At 32.2% G+C, this 18,891-nt stretch overlaps 1 protein-coding gene across 1 annotated transcript in view; it reads left to right on the top strand.

Moving 5' to 3' along the window:
- Positions 1-18,891, top strand: part of LOC129218900 (apolipophorins-like) — a 165,393-nt gene that overhangs the window by 38,398 nt on the left and 108,104 nt on the right. The window contains exons 12-18 of the mRNA XM_054853221.1: positions 2,323-2,606; positions 7,079-7,249; positions 8,744-8,881; positions 11,419-11,624; positions 13,762-13,944; positions 15,675-15,936; positions 18,362-18,518. Coding sequence (XP_054709196.1) covers positions 2,323-2,606; positions 7,079-7,249; positions 8,744-8,881; positions 11,419-11,624; positions 13,762-13,944; positions 15,675-15,936; positions 18,362-18,518 — 1,401 coding nt within the window. The remainder of the gene's footprint in view (positions 1-2,322; positions 2,607-7,078; positions 7,250-8,743; positions 8,882-11,418; positions 11,625-13,761; positions 13,945-15,674; positions 15,937-18,361; positions 18,519-18,891) is intronic.

Below are 18,891 nucleotides of genomic sequence, written 5' to 3'. Positions count from 1 at the left end.
CTTTCTGTGAGAAGTCATGAGTATCAAAGGACCTCTGTGCCAAATTCGGAAAATATCTGACGCAAAAAGTGGATTTGTATAAGAAACATCCTCACACACCCACATACACCCACATACATCCATATACATCCATCACCGGCCCGTGACTTTTTTCGAAAAGCTCTTGCCGGTCCGCGGATCAAAGTAGGTTGAGAAACGTCGATTTAGAGGGATTTCTTTTCCTTGACTTTAATTTAAATTTATGTATACTAAAGCAAAAAGTTGAGAAAATCTGACAGATTTTAAAATTAGCTATAGAAAATATTTTTTACGACACAAAATTGCATTGCAATGAAATCTTAATGGTAGTGATACATTTTTAGTTCATATTGTGGAAGATAAGATTTTTGAGCAGAATTTATAATTAAAAGTTGAAGGAATTATCAACATTTTTGCTCATATTTTTCTTGCCTATTTCTTGCGAAGAAAATTACACTTTAGGCTACATATCAATGAATTTTTATGTAAATATTATTTTAAAGTTCTAACGCAAAACATGTGTTATTTTGCGATAGTTTTATAATTCTTCGAGTTTGCGTTTTTCTCTAGAGGTTTGTTTGGGTGTTTCGACGGTAGATCAATTAAGGAGGAGTGATGTTTTATTTGAAAATAACGTGGATTGCATCCAATTTTTGATAACAGTAACGTTTATTCATTTTGACTCATAGAAAGGTACTTTGCACTCTCGTTACCCATGTAACAGAAATAGAATCGAGCATACGTACGCTCTTTCGGCATTACAAATTAAAACTCGACTGACTTAAATGGCTCGGCGCAGAACCATTTTGCCAAATTTTACTATTCAATCCTCACACCGAGCAGCGGGCCTACTCCTTTTTTTTTTTCATCAGTTTGATTTATGTCTTCATTTACGTAAAACGTTGCTTTTCAAAGATTTGTGAGAAAAAGTGCTTTTTTCGTTTTTATAATCTTAAACAACATCTTGATACTGCCTCTGCACTTAACGAGCGACTATTTTCTAGATTATTTTCCTTATATTTTTCTGAGGAGAAGTAAAACTTTCTTTAAATAGATATTCCCGTCGTCGTTTGACTTTGATTGCTTTAGTTTTATATCTGTTCTTGTCTTTCAAAAGAAAATCCGCTTTCTTTCAGGAATTTCGCCGTTTTAAGGTAGCAGTGCTACTCTTAGATTTAAGAGATTGCATTTTTAACTTACGGTATTAAAGTTATTAATGTCAAGTAATTTAACTGAAGCTCTTTTTCTTTTAAAATAATAAAAGTCTGTTTCATATTGTAATCTTCTCCGTGTAACGCAAATTGAATACATCAAGTTTTGACTTTTAATGTCATTAAGAATGATCAATCTGTTGACAAAAATAAGAAATCGTCGGATGATTCGTTAACTTCATAATTTGATAATGAAATAAAACTTAAACAAGTTCAGCAGACGAAAACTATTTTCTCGAGCTCATACAGAAAGTCAGCTAGTTTGCTAATTTATTGTCTCAAGAGAACTATGTGTAACTTCAATAATAAAAGTCATATTACGTAAAAATGAATAAATATTTTCCTTTAAGTTATCAATTTATTTGACTTCTGACTTGTGCATAGTATGCTTTCTCAACAATGAAATATATATTTTAATATTTTTGTTAGACTATTTGTTCCCAAAAAATATTTCAGTTCTACGTTTTAACATCCTTTGTCGTAGAAGTTAAAAATAAGAAGCTCCATGCTTAAATAGAAGCATGGAAAAAAAATCATGCCCCATAAAAATATCAGGATACACAGAAAAAGGGCAGAAACAAGTTAATTTACTCAATAAACATTGTAAAAAAACTTCTGAAACGGAAAAATGTGTGTCTGCTGGTCAAAGCTCTAGATAAACTGTGACAGGTCACCAACTGGCGACCATTTCATTAAAAATGGCTACCAAACTATCAAGTCCCAGTCACCAAAAGTGGCAACCATGTGTTTCTTTACTTGTTAAAAATAATATCTCGGAATGAATTTACATGCATGCACTGTCAGAGCCCTTTTCTTGAGCCTCTAGTAAGCGCTATCTTGATTTCGAATAAATACCTTTTTTTCCCTGTGTTCTATTTATTTATTTATCTATTTGATCAGCACATATTTTTTTTTCTATTTTTTCAACTTTGCATAGCACTATCCTAAGCTATACATACTATACATAGTATATGTACTAATACTATAATCATAAAGCTGTTTTGTATGACGTAATCAGCAAAGCCTCATTAACCCCAAACATAGTAATTTCACACACCCATAAGATAATAGATTAATTATTCTTGATTTATAGTTAAGGTCTTCACCTGGAGCTACTTGAAAAACTTGCGAGATTCTTCCGATCCTTTGAAAGCCAAACTAAGCTCAGCTCTATCAACGATGAGAATTAAGGAGCCTTTCTCAACTGATGTCACAAAATTTTCCAGGAACTTTGAACTGTCGCTGTTTTCACATATTCTGAATGTAGGTCAAGGAATAGAGGGAAATTTAATTCACTCAAAGGAGTCTTTTCTTCCAAGATCTGGAAACTTGGACTTCAAAGCGAATGTTTTTGGAAATCAGCTTGACTTATTCGAGGTTTGTAAAACATCTCTTCATTACTTCTACCAAACCCCCAATAGTTACGCTTTTTAATTTTTTAATTTATTTTTTTATTGTTATTATTATTATTTTTTTCATTACAAGAAACTACACGTTCAATGTAATGTGGGGCAAAGTGACATAGCAGGGCAAAGTGAAATGGTGAAATATGTTCTCTTTTTTTAGCACCACCTATCTAGTAATATTTTAATGTGTATAATGTAGTTACACATGTAGTCTATTCCAGTCAAGAAAAAAATTTACCTCTGAAAACCAAAGAATGTGAAAATACAGAGACAGTTTAAAAAATTGATATGCATATAGTAATATTTTAATGCAAGTCAAAAAATATTTTTGGTATTATTAAATGATAAAGTTCTTGTGATTAATATTTCATGTATTAATTAAGATCTACTAATATTCAGTAAAATGTTTATTTCCTTAATATTAAGTTTATTTGTATTGTAAATGCTTTGTACAATATGTATGTCCATGCGGGGCAAATCGAAATAGTTCATTTCATTTATTTATTCAGTCTTTTATAAAATCATTTACATATTCATTCATTACTTAGTTCATTTACCAATCCGTCACTTAATAATTCCCTTATTTATTCATTCATTCCCTTATTTTCCCATTAATTCATTATTTTATTTACTCATTTATTTATTTTTTTCATTTATTCTTTCATTTCCTTTTCATTTATTCATTTATTCTTTTATTTACGCATTTATTTGATATAAAATATCTTTAATGACCGAATAGAAAACCTTTCATTAGAAAAATATTTTATTTCTCACTTTGCAAAAAAAAAAAGATGAAAAATATCCACCTTTTTCGTAAGGTACAAACTTACTACAAAAAAATTAAAAAATAATGTTTCAATGCTAGTTTATAGTAAAATATATTTTTATTTCTTTATGTACCGTAATTTTCAGCCCAAATTTCCAATTCGTTTGTTAAAAAAAAAAAACTTAACTATTAAAAACTCTTAACTATTTCACTTTGCCCCACATTCCCCTACTATACAAAAAATGAGGATAACACACATAACAAGACGATTAAATTGTGTTTCTAAAAACTACAGTACAGAGAAGCAATGAGAGACATGCAGGACAAAGTGAGCAAAAAAAAAATATAAAAGGTTTTGACTCCTCTTTTGGATGCAATCAGAGCACACAATTTCTTTCATAAAAATGTACATTCAAGACCTTGCAGTCATTAAAATTTTTCAATTAAAAAAAGTTTTTACTCTCATTTTATATCTCTTATTTCCTATTAGGTTTAATTAGAGACTATATTATATTTAATACTTTTTTGCACTTGATTTTAAAAAACTGTCGGGACACAATTCAGCTATCCTATTTACGTATCATTTCCTGATAGAAAAACTTTGTGAATGAACTGTGTGTGAAATCGGTTTATTCTTTTCTCTCCTCTATTATTACGCTTAAAAAAATAAATTTCAACAATTGTTAGTAGAATAAGAATCAACAAGGAGAGGGGGAAAATTTTAATTGATGAAACATGTTAGAAACGTAATAAATTTTGAATTATATGAGTATTTGCATTATTTTCACCATTAAACAATAATAAATTACAAAAATATTTTATTTTCCATGAACATTATCCATTATTGAGGCTAAAACAGTAAATAAATAAGCGGAAGCATTCATTCATATATAATGTTATTGCTCAATCCATTTGTGCAAATTAGACATTTTTACGTATATATTTGCACTTTATTTTTGAAATGTAGGCTTTTAATTCTAATATATTCAAAAATAGGGTACTATTATGTATCATAATATGCAGTATCAACTTTCTAAAACGTTTTCTTGCATTCAAAAAAGTATGATTTGTACGCGTTACGGGTGTGACCGTCGGTAACGCTGGGGAGCACGTAAAAATTCTTATTTTTCAAGAGCCAAAAAGAAAAAAAATCAAATATATTCGTAAAAATTTCTCATTTCTGTAAATGGATTGAGAAAAATATAAATTACCGACATTTGAAGCAACCAAAAAAGTCCTGACAACTTAGTTTATGAACACTGGTTTATTTATAACTTCTGAAAAAAAGGTTTAGGAGGGTTTTTATATATATATATATATATATATATATATATATATATATATATATATATATATATATATATATGCCAGTGTTAAGGCAGGAAGTCAAGAAGACTCCATGATCTCTATCGGTAGTAAAGTCAAGATAGGGTTTATAAAAGAAAACAAATAAATAAAAATGAAAACGTGATTTGTAGTGGTTACTTTCTTCCCTTCTTTGTTTAACCTCGAATAAAGGTGATGTATCGGATGATCCATGAAAATAACGTAAATTAAATAAAAATACGAAAATTTTGCATCTAACAGTTTGATCCGAATGTGTCGGAAAAAACTTTTTTCGTCAAAAACTACTGAAACAGAGTTAAAAAGTTCAATGTCAATCCATATAAGTATAAAGTTCAGATACATTCAAAGTCCGTCTTCTGTCTTCTATTTGACAATATTGTATAATATTTATATGCAGTGGCGTACCTAGCATGGGTGACACCCGGAGGCAGTAATTTGTTTTGTCCCCCTCCCTAAAGCCACAAAAGAAGGGGGGCGGGAATATAGACACGTAGAAACGTGATATTCTTGCAATTTTCACAAACAACTACATTTGTGTTATAACGAAATTTTAAGTGGGATAATGTACAAAAATATATATAAATAAAAGTGGCGAGTCCGGGGGAATTTAAAAATTTGTAGCCTTAAAAATGCATTTTAGGTTCATATTTTTCAAAAACTTGCATTTCCACTTAGGGTGTCACCCCTCAGACGTGTGACACCCCCCCCCCCCGTAGTGACGCCACTGTGTAAATTGTATAATGTACATTAGGGTAGCATGAACGAAATGGATTTTCGAATTTCTAATCGCTTTGGTTCTGAAAAGCTGCCTTTTGGTGTCTATGGTTTGGTACGTCCCCATTGAAATTTTAACCTTCCAGCTTCTGAAAGAAAATATCTGGGTTCCCAAATGAAATTAAAAAGACCAAAAGGGCAAAATATCGAACTTTAGTTTTTTCTAAACCACCACTTCATAAATTATTCTTTCCTGTAGAGAAAATATCGAACAGCACAGAATGTTAAAGAATAACGTATTCAACACATATAAGATGGATGTTTATTGTTAAAGGGTTTTATATTTTCAAAATAGATTAGTGACTGGGACTGTTAATGAAACTCTTAGGGGGAACATAAGTTCCCCCAAAACAAATTTTGGAGAAAAACCAAACCTTGGTAAAGGCCCCAAAAAGTTGTTCAAACTGGATCATATTTTACATTTACAAATACACAACGTGGGTATTACAAACCAAAAGATTTTAACTATAACTTTTTCACTCCGCCCTAATGAACAGTAACGCCATTTCAAACAGCAAGCAGTGTTCCCCACTACATGAAATACACCGCCAGCTCAGTCATTCCAGCCGAGGACTGCAGTTTCGTGCTTATTAGCACTCATCAGCCCGGCTTAAGAAGTGACTGAGCTGGAGGTGGAAAACCTCTTAAGGAAGTCAAGAATGCCAAACAAACTGGTAACTAATATGGAATTAGCACTGACCAAAGCCGGGCTGATGAGTGCTAATAAGCACGAAACTGCATTCCTCGGCTGGAATGACTGAGCTGGTGGTGTATTTCATGTAATTCTGCCTTAGCCCTGGCTATAGGGCGATAACTTACTGAAATTCGTGAAAAAAGAAAAGTGTTCCCCGCTGTTCTCAATTAATTGCTGAGCTCCCTAAAAGATTCCTAGGTTCATCTAAATTATAATAATCACTATATTTTTATATGAAATAATTTTTCTCGTAATACATAGTCGATTTTCTAATCAAAATTCTAACAGGGAATGCATGACTCAGTAAAGTTTTGGAAAGGACGCGTTACGTGTGGTGCGTTACGTTAACACTGTTTGCTTTTGTAAATTAGGTAAACTACTGATTTTTTCTGACAAATAGATTTTTCCTTTTCTTCATGCTTAACGTAATTTGCGTTTTCTTCTCATGATATTTTACAGAAGAAGTTTTTTTCCATTTCTTTTTGAAAAACTGAAAAGGGATTTCTTACGAAGTAACGTCTCTTGTTCCTCTTTTGTATAAAACCGTACAATGATCCATGAGAGAGATTTTCTGAACGAGTTCCTTGCAAGATATTCTGTGTAAGGAGTGTTGATTTTTTTTTCAGAACATCATTCATAAATTTTAGAGTAGAGAAGGTTGCGTAAAATGACAGACTTCGACTTTACCGTTTTTTCCTGAACTTTAATACTTGCAGCAGGAGGTTTATCAGTTTGGAAAAAAATCTTTTTCATTACTTTTTTGTTTTCTCATATTTTTAAAATCTTGTTTCCCATGTTCGTAATTCCCAATTTTCAATTCGATAAATTATCTTAAAGTGTGTGTAACTTTTTTCTATAACAGGTTGGAGGTCGCCTAGAAGACTTAGAACATCTACTTGAAAAACTCTTTGGTCCCCGAGGAATAATACAGAATTTCAATGTAGAAGATGTAATGAAACTTATTCCAGAGCACATAAGAAAGAAGAGGTCGGTTGAAGCTTATAAGTCAAAAATTGAAGCTTTAAGTGAAAGGGTACGCTCTTATTTTATATGTTTAAAATTTCAGAATTCAATACATAACAAAAAGGATTCCGTTTTACTTTATGAAAAACCTGAAAAGAATCATAATTTAGTTTTTAGTATCAAGAACACATCTTCAAAGGTTGTATTTTAGTAAAAAGTATTCAATTAAAATTGACCGATTCCATAAAGAGGCTAAACTTGTAAGCATTTAAGTTTTATATATTTCATTAACGTATAATTTTATTTTAACAGAAAGGGTACAATCTTATTTATGTGGTTAAAAACTTTAGAATTCAATAAATATCAGAAACATCCGGTTTCATATATTTCATTAAAAAGTAATTGTTTAAAACGGTAATGACGCACTTTTTTGCGAAAGAAATCATACATAAGTTTGTAATTTGTTAGGAAAAAAATTGTTCATTAATATTTTTCAGTATTATTTTTAATGAAATGTATGAGACGTCACGTGCGGGATAGAATGACCGTTTTCCGTGAAATGGCCCAGATACGTCACAAACTTAGTCTACATAAATAACGTATTTCTCACTTTAACCATCTATCCATCTATCTATCTATTGCAAAGAGGAAAACACGCAAAAAAATTCAAATTAAAAAATCTCAGGGGCCTTCTTAGGGAAAATCCCCTCGGGTTGGGATAACATGAGATATTTCGTAAATATTACTGGCTATAAGCATAGAAATGCATTATCACAATTAAAACCATCACATGTTATCTCATCCCGAGGGGAGTTCCCCTGATGAGGCACCAGGTTTTTTTTTTTTTTTTTTTTTTGGGGGGGGGGGGGGTCCAGAATTTTTATTTTTTGTGCTTGCCGTGCTTTTGCTTCTACTATCTTAACTACCACACTCTGATCTGTCTTTGGCCCCTATTGATCTGTGTAGTCATATATATGTATTAAATATACACTTTTCTTTCCTGCTTATTCTATTTTAGTGTTAATTTTAAAAAGAAACAAATAGTTAGCTTTAAAAAAAAAATCAGACTTTTTGTCCTGCATGTGACACCCTATATTTTATCTCAAAAATAATAGTTCAAAAATATGATAAACCAAAATTAATTTGGTAAAACACATATCACACGTTTTAAAAGAAAATATGCGCTGTCATTCACAAATTGTCTGCTTTTCCGTGGAAATCGCTGGAAATATCCTGGACGAAGACCAGTTTGCCTTACCAAAGGTTTGGAGTTACATCTGCTTCTCTATTGTTTGACATTAATCGAGAAAAAATAGCTTGTGCTTTTTAAACAAACACAAATTTTTATAGCAAAACATTACCTCAGTAGACGGAAGGCAATAAATAACTCCTAATTGCTGGATAGTTAGAATATTTTTTTAAATTGAATACATGCAGAATTGAATTGCTTCTTTGCTCAACTATACCGTTTTACAATATTTCTTCGCAACTACAATTTGATTAAACTTGTTTTTGTGTGTAAAAAAACTACATCAATATAAAAATTATCTTTCTTTCTTTCTAGCTTGGCTATAAGCGAAGTACAGTTCCCCGAGGCGTAGTCTTCTTCCGAATATTTGGCCATGAACTTGGACTGCTCAACATTAATCAAGATTCTCTGGAACGATTCTCCAAATTGGATGTGCTTCAAACAATTAAAAGTGTAAGAAGACTGAATTATTTTACTAATTTTATAAATTTTTCAAAACACATTTGTTACCTAATTCGCTATTTATCCCCCCTCCCAAGACACGACTTTTTCAGTTTGGAGTATCCAGTGAAAAGGCTAGAACGTAGCTTCGCCGTGTCTAATAATGAACCCAAATTATGGATTGGAGTGAGAATTTATGCAATAATATTTGTGACAAACAATCTCAGATACTTATTTAATTAAAATGCTCATGCATCTGATGCAAACTGTCTGGAGCAAAATACTGATCTGATCAAAAATGGCCTTCCTACCAAAACAGTTTTAAAATTTTCAGTTCGGAGATAATCGACATCAAAAATCGTCCAAAATGTGAAACAGCTATTTTATTGTTATGTCATTGAAACTTTTTGAACTAAAACAGTTCATTCAACATATTTAATTATTAAAAGTTATTTTCCATAACAATATTTCACACTTCAAAAACTTTATTTTTTATTATTTAGTTTTTTCTCTTTTTTAAATAAATGTTTTAACTTTTTAAATTAAGTAGTCCTACTGTTGCTGGTTTGATTTTTTTGTTGACAATTTTGTGTTTTATTGTATCTTTCATATCGCATTCTGAATCTGTATTTATCAACCCTATCTATTAACCTATCTATATCCCCCCCACCAAGCAGGTTCTCTTAAACAATGGTACTACTGATCATAATCTTAGTGAAAATAACTCATTACTTGAATTGAATAGCTAATGGTTATTATGAATCTCCTTCTCTCCCATTTCCCCTGTCTTTATAAAGTTATGTATCAAGGATAGAAAATTTCAAGAGAAAAACGTAATCAGTGGATGATTTAACAGTGTTTAATCACTGTGTGCATGAATGGCGTCTTTTTACGAACGAATCTACTTCTAAACCACTTGAAAAAAAAAAAAAAAAAAAAAAAACTCATGTGCTAAATTTCAGCACCGAAGAAATAATTTTCGTAACGAAAGCATCGTTAATTGTTTACAATTTTGCAAGCAACGTGCATATAAAATAATTGATTTTTGTAGTTTGCTGAGCACTGACAATAGTGAGATGGACTATACCCTCACCTAAAAGAATAAGAAAGCAAAATAAAAAACACATCTCAATTATTGAAATTCAAAAGTCGTTTTCGAAAAATAACAGTAAGCGTTTAAGTGATAAGACATAAGATGTTTTATAACATAATCAGAAATTTCTAACTTGCATAAGATGTACGATTATACTTGTATTTATCTCAATATTTTTTCAAGACATACGAGTTATTTTTCTATAATTGTACGTTACGTCACTGAGTAGTTCAAACAACTCATATAATACAGAGTGTCCGAAAAATCCTTGACACACTTTAAAAATTCACAGAAAAGCAATAATGTAGTATGAATATGCGGTTTGCACAGTGTACTTCACATGGTCAAGAATTTTTTTTAAGATTGTAAAAAAAAAATAAAAAAAATAAAAAAAAATCGAAAAATAAACGTTACGTGAGGTGTTTAATCATTTTATTAATAAGAAAGCAATACTTTTCACTACATGAGTTCAGTGTGGATACGAGATGAACTTAAGGTACCGTTTAGATGCGGTTTGACCAACGGTTCGCATATTGAACTCTAGTTATGAAAGGTATTGCTTTCTGATAAATACAGTGCTGGTAAAAAAAATTGCATCACCCTCGCATTTTCACAACAATGGGAATATGTGAGAAGTTTTGGTCGACCGATTAACGATGAATGCATGTGAAATTCTGCAAAACTTATGAAATAAACATTTAACAGCAGGAATCCGATAATTGTTTACGTAGATCGGGGATGTTTCCGGGCCAGGCAAACTGCTGACCCATATGCTCGTTTTTCCATTTCTGAACCTGCGTGTGAGTTTAGAGAAAAAAATTACTAAACCCCATGTCAATTTACGTTACTTACCAGTTTTGCCATATGGCACGGATCAGAATCATCCTAGAAAATGACGTTTGGAACTGAAGTAAAGTGATCCCGGATAGTAGGAAGCAATTTCTCCTCCAAAATGCCAATATACACCTGAGCGTTTACTGTTCCTTGCACAAAGTGAAGTCCACCAACTCCTTGATCAGAAATTCATCCCCAAATCATCTGGGATACGGGACGCTTGACTGTGTGTTGAATGCACTCGGGATGATATTCTTCTTCTTTGCGTTTTTTTTACCACCACTGTAATGTGATGAAGCACCTCACACAACGTTTGTTTTTCTTACTGTCACGATACAGCGATTACGTATAATAACACTTTTTTATTTTTTTTTCTCCTTACGATGATATAAAAAATTCTTGAACCTGTGAAGTATTATGGCGCGAGCCACATATTCATACGACAATTTGTTGCCTTTCTATGAATTTTTACAACGTGTCAAGAACTTTTGGGAACCCTGTATAACTTAAATTAAATATGCGTGTATAGTAATCATTGTTATTGCATTGTATCAAACACGGTTTAGTACGTTATTTTCACTTTTCAAAATTATGAATGTTTTAATAACTGTTTACTTTTCAGTTTTCAAATTTGAAAGATTTAGATGAATCAAGAGTTCTAGCATTTCTGGACTTTTCCGTTTTGTTTCCGAGTGTAACAGGTCGAGCATATAAGTTAGCTGCAAACATGAGTGTTACAGGTGGCTTGAAAGTAGACGGAAAAATTGATCTAAGTCAGCCAAGTTTCCCAATCCCAAGTGCAGACATTGATGGCAGATTTCAGCCCAGGTAATCCCACCTTCTTATTTTAAAGTCAAATTTATTTTTGCTCGTTGCATACATGAAATCTAGTAGTTTTGTTAAATTATAAGCTGTACTAAACTGTACTTTGCATCATAGTGTCATAAAGATCTAGTTATTTTTAACGTGTTTCAATAATTTAAAATACACATTTTCGTTTAAATGCTGAATGGTTATAAATATATATATATATATATATATATATATATATATATATATATATACACAGGGTGATTCGAAACAACGTGTCAGAAATGTGCATGCAGGTCAGGCATAAATTAATAAACAAGAATAATATTGGAACATAGGGTCGCATGGGCAATCCAGATGCACTACAAGGGCTCAAAGACTGACACAGGAAAACATAAAAACCGTTAGAGAGAGTGAAATTTTATTACGGAAAGTGAAGTTTACATAACGTTATACGTAATGTACTACATATGTAATATGTAGCATTGTTTTTTCAGTTCAATGTATGTTTTAACCCCCCTCTGCATACTTATGAAGTTTAGGGGAGGGGGTTGAGCACCTCTTTCAGTTGAAATAGGAAGCTAAATTACTCTAGTATATTACTATGCACAAGTCTAAAAATATTGAGGGGTGTCCAGTTATCTAGGAGAAACTTTTTTTTTACATGTATTTTTGAACCACCCTAATATACAGTTACTCTTGATAACTCGGAAGTCCAGATGGACCGGCTAAGACCTTCAAAATTATTGGTAATTCGTGTTGTGGGAAGTTCCCACAGATTTCTCTTGAGTTTGGCTGGGACCCAATGAGAACTTCGAAGTAAAGGAATATTCGAGTTATAATGCTTCGAGTTATTACGAGATGACCGAACATTAAATCATGACAAATGAGGCTTGCATTATTGCATTTTCCTAGTCACGTTAAGTACAAAAAGAGAAACTAGCTGCAATTTATTACAAAGTGAAAGACTAACATTTTTGCACCGTGTAATGTAGCTCAAAAAACATTGTTTTCTGGTTCCCAAGAGCAATGGTGCAGCCCCTTATAATGCTACAAAGCGTCCCCCCTCCCTCTAGCTCCCAAATGAGATCAAATATCCTATGGAATTCCCCCCCCCCCCTCCCTTCCCTAAAAATGTCAATGGCACCGTCTATGCCATTAACACCTTTCATGCAATAGCAGTATATCTCAAATAATGTTGATAACTTTCTCTGAAATGGTTAGAGCCTTTTTTGTTAAATTATCCTGAGTTACATAATTGCAAAAAATAACGTCTGTTAAAACTGAGATAAATAAATTAATAGTAAATTTTAAAACGAGTCCATCTTGATTTTTTTTTTTAAATTGACTTTTTTTTGCTTTTTTTACATTTATATCTATATTTTTGAGCGATATAGTTTGATATCTCGTTTCCATCCTAGTAAAAAACACTTGGCTTTCTGCAACAACTTTGGAAAATATTTTATTTCACCTAGGTAAAACAGAGAGGAATCAAAGATTTTTAATGAGAACATTACTGTGATATTAATTTGTATGACAATATATATATATATATATATATAACAAAAAAGTTAAATGTAGTATTTTGTTCTCTTTAAAAACATGAGGTGTAAAATAATGCCGTCTCAGTGTTAAAACCACTCAAATCCTATGATGAATTTCGATTAGGACTCATCTCAAAAAACTATAACTGTCTTTTTTTGACTAGAACTTTCCGTCAAGTATACTATTTTGCCTTGTTGTAACGAACACTGTTTTCGATAATGTCACCAAAAAAAAAAAAAACCCTGCTTCAATCAACCGAATGGTTCGACATAAAATCAGTTTTTTGTGTCCCCTGCAGAATAATAGTTTTCAGACTTGAGCCTTTTCAAGATTTGCTGCTGAAATGGAGCAAATAATCTTTTGGACAATTTGCACACCTTGTTATTATTAATAAATTAGATGGATATACAAAAAAAAAAAAAAAAGATTGCGCTACACTCTCAGCGTAATGAAAAACAATTTGTCAGTACTCTCTTTATCTTCCGAAAATGAATTAAAATTCTATCTATCCATGTTCTGATTATTTTGACAAAATGATGATATCAATAAGATATAATATCTTCCTTGTTACTAGCTCTGGTAACATTCTTTGTTATAATTATTCTTTCAGTATCCTGGCAGATGAAGCGGCATCGTTTACTATTCATTCTGAAAGTTTTGAGCCTGGAGTAATTGCTGAGACTTCTTTGAACATAGGAATAGATGTTCAAATGAATTTTCAAGTGAGGAACGGAAGATTACTGCATCTAAAGCTGAATCGAAACCGAGATCGCAGTGAAATTTTACACTTTAAGTATGTAATCATGATGTCAGATTAATATCCTTAAAATTTAAACGTCACATTTCAACTATTTCTCTTAAAGTAAAAAGTTTAACAAAAGCAAAAAACAACAACAAAGAGCAACAATAATACATATTATGCTTTTTATTTATTTATTTTTATTTATTTATTTATTTTTTTTTGCGTGAGAAACATGGTTGTGTATTATCGTTAGATTCTCAGAACAGGTTTGGTTTTGAGAGAATTCATTTAAGCTTGCGAAGCTGATTGAAAATGAGCAATGTTATTATTGTGCTGTCAAAATATGAACTTTTTCTCAATGTCAGACATTTCGTACGTTTTCGTACAGATCGTGGCCTAAAGGGACCCATCTTTTGTTTGAAAAAATAATTCTCATCATAATAAAACATCTAATTCAGAAACATATCATGTTGTCAAATATTGCTTTTAGATAGCCTCTTTTGATGAAATATATGCAGATGAATGCCTTAGAGTAAAGTCAACAACCCTAACCTGAAATATCGTTTCGGCGTTAACGCAGAAAATAGCTTTTCTTTCTTTAATATTACACCCACTAATCAATGAATTAGAAACCCAAGATCAATATTTTATTGGGCCACCTTTATCTCGGATAACTGCTCTGATTCGTTTAGGCATCGAGTCTACAAGCTTCTGGAGTGCATTTACATCCAGAGAAGACCATGCATTATCTATACAGTTTTTCAGATTTTGTAAATTAGTAGATGGAAAAGGAGAGTGCTGTCAAATGCGTTTTTCCATCATATCCCACACATTTTCTATGAAGTTAGGATTCGGGATAGGAAGTGGCCAGGGATGATGTTGTCAGGCTGATGCTCAGTGAACCAATTTGCAAGACTTCTGTCACAATGCATAGTTGCATTATCGTCCACGAAGTATCCGTCACCATCAGGAAAAACTGCAACATTGCAGAGTGCACTTGATCTGCCAGTATATCTAGGTATCACATGGCTGTTTGTTTACCCTCGATGAACACCAGGGCACCACTTCCATGCCAACAGAACATGCTCCATATCGTGATACTCCCTCCAGACACTTGCACAGTGCATGTAAGGCGAGAAGTTTCTCTTAAGGTTTCTAATTCATTGGTCAGTGAGTGTATTAAAACAATTGATATTCCCGCCGCAAGTCAGATACGGTCATTAATTTGATTTTCCAACACAGCGAGCATCAAAGCTTGCTAAATTCACAAACAGATTTTCAAACTTTGCAGTCACAATGCAATGAGTAATTCAATGGTCAGAAGGGTGTGCTGTGGTCAAAAGAGGAAGTTTTGATCCCCCATCCCTTAGTTTGGATCTGACACACAACAATTACGTCCGTTGTTACCCAATAGTAACGATCTCAGGTGGCATCGAGCTTTGACAAAGGTTACTAATCTCTTGTGCCACGTTACGATTAATGTCTAAATAAGGGTGCTAGCTATGTAGAAAAATAGTCTGACTATAGGGTGTTCATTATTTAATTAGGATTAGTTCCATATGATTTCTTTCTTTTTGTACGTGTTACTAACCGGAACTTACTTTCCTCATAGCCTGATAAGATCAAAAGCATTTTAATGATGGCGTATGAATCATGTTACCATAGACGCCTATAATCATTTTCTATACTGTCTCTAACGTTGATATAGTTATAGATAATAGATTTTTTTTTTTTTTTTTTGAAGCAAATGGACTTTGTTACGGTTTGGATTTCTCTTGCAGGCGCACACTATACGCTTTAAATCATGAAGGTAAAGTAGAGCTTCCTAAACCGAAGTCATACGAGATGTCCTACTGCACTAAATATCTGCAACAAATTTTGGGTGTTCGTTACTGCGCTTCTACGACATTTCCTCATGTCTACAATGAAGCTGGTAAACCTAAAATTCCTTTTGTTCGTGAGATGGAGGCTTCTTTCGTTGTGGAAAAAGTGGACAAACAAATGGAAGGGTATGAACTCTTATTAGAAGTTCCAGAATCAATGGTAATTATTTTACTTCTAAAATAAAGTAATTAAGCAATAGTTTAATTGAATTTCTATGGTAAATGAAAGAGGATTAGAACTTAAAACGCAAAGATCTTGTGTATAGGACTGCCAAGGCTTGGGTTTTTCTTCGAAATCTTGGGGTTTTATTGGAAACCTTGGATTGTCGGAATTTTCCTCGAAATTCTCGGGTTTTGGATTCACTCATAAAGAACATGTATATATTCAATATTTACCCGACAAATCATAATATTTTCTCTAAAATATGGTTTTCTGGCTAAGCAATATAGAATGTACATGCTTAAAAAATCCTTAAAAAGTTACTCCGGTAAAAAAAATAAAAAAAATAAAAAAAACTAATTCTCTAGCCCCGCGGATATTATTTAAATCTTTATGTTGTATAACTTTCCGACTTATCTCGTAGTAACCGTATAATTATATCAGGTCAAGACATTAAAAATTTTATTTTTGGCAGTAGATGATTTCTCGCCGTTTTTAAAGAAATTGTTTCAAAGAAGTAATTAATTAGAGATCAATTTTTCGCATTTGTAACCACGATTTTTCATTTTATCATTTTTAAGGTTAATAATTGACCAACTGCAATACTGCAATTACAAAAAAAAAAAAAAAAAAAAAACGAATAAGAATTCATATTTACATGATCTTGGGTTTTCTTACACGATTTTGGGAATTTTATGAGCTCAACCTTGGGTTTTCCAATAAATCATTGTAGGGCATATTGTTTAGTATTGATGGGGATTTTTTTTCTAATAATTTTGTCTTCCCTTTTATTATCAAATGAAGCAAGTTTTTTGAAAGCATTTTTGCAGAAAGTTGTGGCTAAAATCTAATGGGATGTTTGTCAGAGACTGGTAAAAACTTTTGTTAATTCAAATTTTATAGCTTGAAAATTTTAAATTACCAATCAAAGTTTTTCCTGAATAGATATTACGCACCTACTACATAATAAAATCAACTTAAATAATCTTTTAAGTCCGTATAGTACTTCAATTATGTGCTTACATAATTGATTTTTACTTCTACTTATGGGAAAACACTAATAATCTCAGAAAAATGAGAGATCAAAACAAACAGTTGAATTTTTCAAGGTTGATTGAGTCAGATTTTAAGTTTCGAAAATTTGGAAAACCCTAAAACCAGATTTTAAAGAAGCAGAAGGCCGCATATAAACTACTTAAAGGTTATAGTTTGACTGGCTACTTTCACGAAGTACTTTGTGATAAAGCTTGATCATGGAGAAATGGCGGATGAACTATAGATGCACAACGAGAAACCGGTTCCATGGGTAACCAGCCTTTCTTGTTGAAACGGGCAAATGTCCAAAATGCGCATATGCGCGTCTTGGCACATGCCCGCAAACATTTGCGTTGCATCAGCGTAGACTCCTCCTTTTCCCGTTATTACAAGTTCCACGCGTTCAATGGCGGCTAGTGGGTTTCGCTACGGAGTTGTGCATATAGTTATACTTCATCTATGTTATGACTTTGAAGCAGAAACATCATTTGTAGTAGGTAGAATCAGCCAGAAAGCGCCGAGTAGTAAGAGGCGTTCTCGCTCATCCTATCTATTACAAAATAATAAAAAACAACCAACTACAAATTATTCAAATGATGTTTCCACTCCAAGGTGAACTGCCATCTCTCCGTGGTCAAGTTTTTTTTATTTGTTGATGTGGATATTTGTTTTCCAAATTGCTTCCGATGATACGGAAAGCACTCTATGAAAGATACGTATGAAGTCAACGTTCTTCATTTTTAACGATTTCTTGAACGAATCTACCGAAGTAAAATCAGCACAGTGATTTAATTTGACTTCATGGACTGCCTAACACAAAAGAAATACTAACACCTTTATATTAGACAAAATGCAGTGGTTAGAAATATTTTATTTTACTCGTAAGAGACACGAGTGTTTCAGGGTTCTGTAATTACGGATTCTGTTAATAACGGATTTTATATGCACAGATTCTTACATATCATTTCACAGTTAGCAAATGCATAATTTTAGTCGTATGTTCAAGTACTTTTGAATTCAAACACAAAACTCTACTTTGAGAGAAAAAATGCATATATTCTGAAATAAAATTTAATTTAATATTTTAGTATCAGTTTTACTTACAATATATTGGAAGTGATTCAAGGATACTTTCATGGTTTGTAGTTTAATTTTATCTCTTCGTTATTTATAATTTAATTCCATTTAAATTAATTATAGTTTTATACGAATCTCGCACTTCTTAATGTAAATTTTATAATGTGGCAGAAAAGTCTTTATTATTTAAGTTTTGTCACTTTCAGTTTTTACTTATGCTTCTTAGAAATATTTTGCTATCTTGATTTTTACAAGCTGTGCAAATGTACAACATGTCTTTTATAAAATGTTTTTCTACTTTTTTTATTGGCAGAATCAGGAAGAACGAAGATATAGAATTTTATTTGACACACCGAAGTCAGCAGTAAATAGAAAATTTTCCACCGATCTTACAGTCAGAGGTGCCAATTATAAAGAATGCACTGCGACTTGGAAAACGTATACCCCTTTCTACACATTAGATATAGATGGTAAGATATTCTCTTCTCTTTTACTGAAATTTGCAATAGAATATATATATATATATATATATATATATATATATATATATATATATATATATATATACATATATATACATATATATGTGTGTGTGTGTGTGTGTGTACTGAGGTGACAAATGGACAAAAGTCATGGTGTAACAAAGATACAAACACAGGGTGCCCGCTAAAGTCCGTAGTCACCTCAATTACTTCTGAGCGGAAAGAGCTATAGATATAAAAGTGGGAATAGATGTAGTTAAATTGCCGTGCGCTACACAAAGCCGCTTAAAGCGTTACCTGGCATAGAAACTCAGAATAACCGTTCTTATCTCAGAAACGGCGCCAGATACGCAGGGCCGGA

The sequence above is a fragment of the Uloborus diversus genome, chromosome 3, assembly GCF_026930045.1.
Source record: "Uloborus diversus isolate 005 chromosome 3, Udiv.v.3.1, whole genome shotgun sequence".
Classification (NCBI taxonomy): Eukaryota; Metazoa; Arthropoda; class Arachnida; order Araneae; family Uloboridae; genus Uloborus; species Uloborus diversus.
This window is presented reverse-complemented; position numbering and strand designations above follow the sequence as displayed.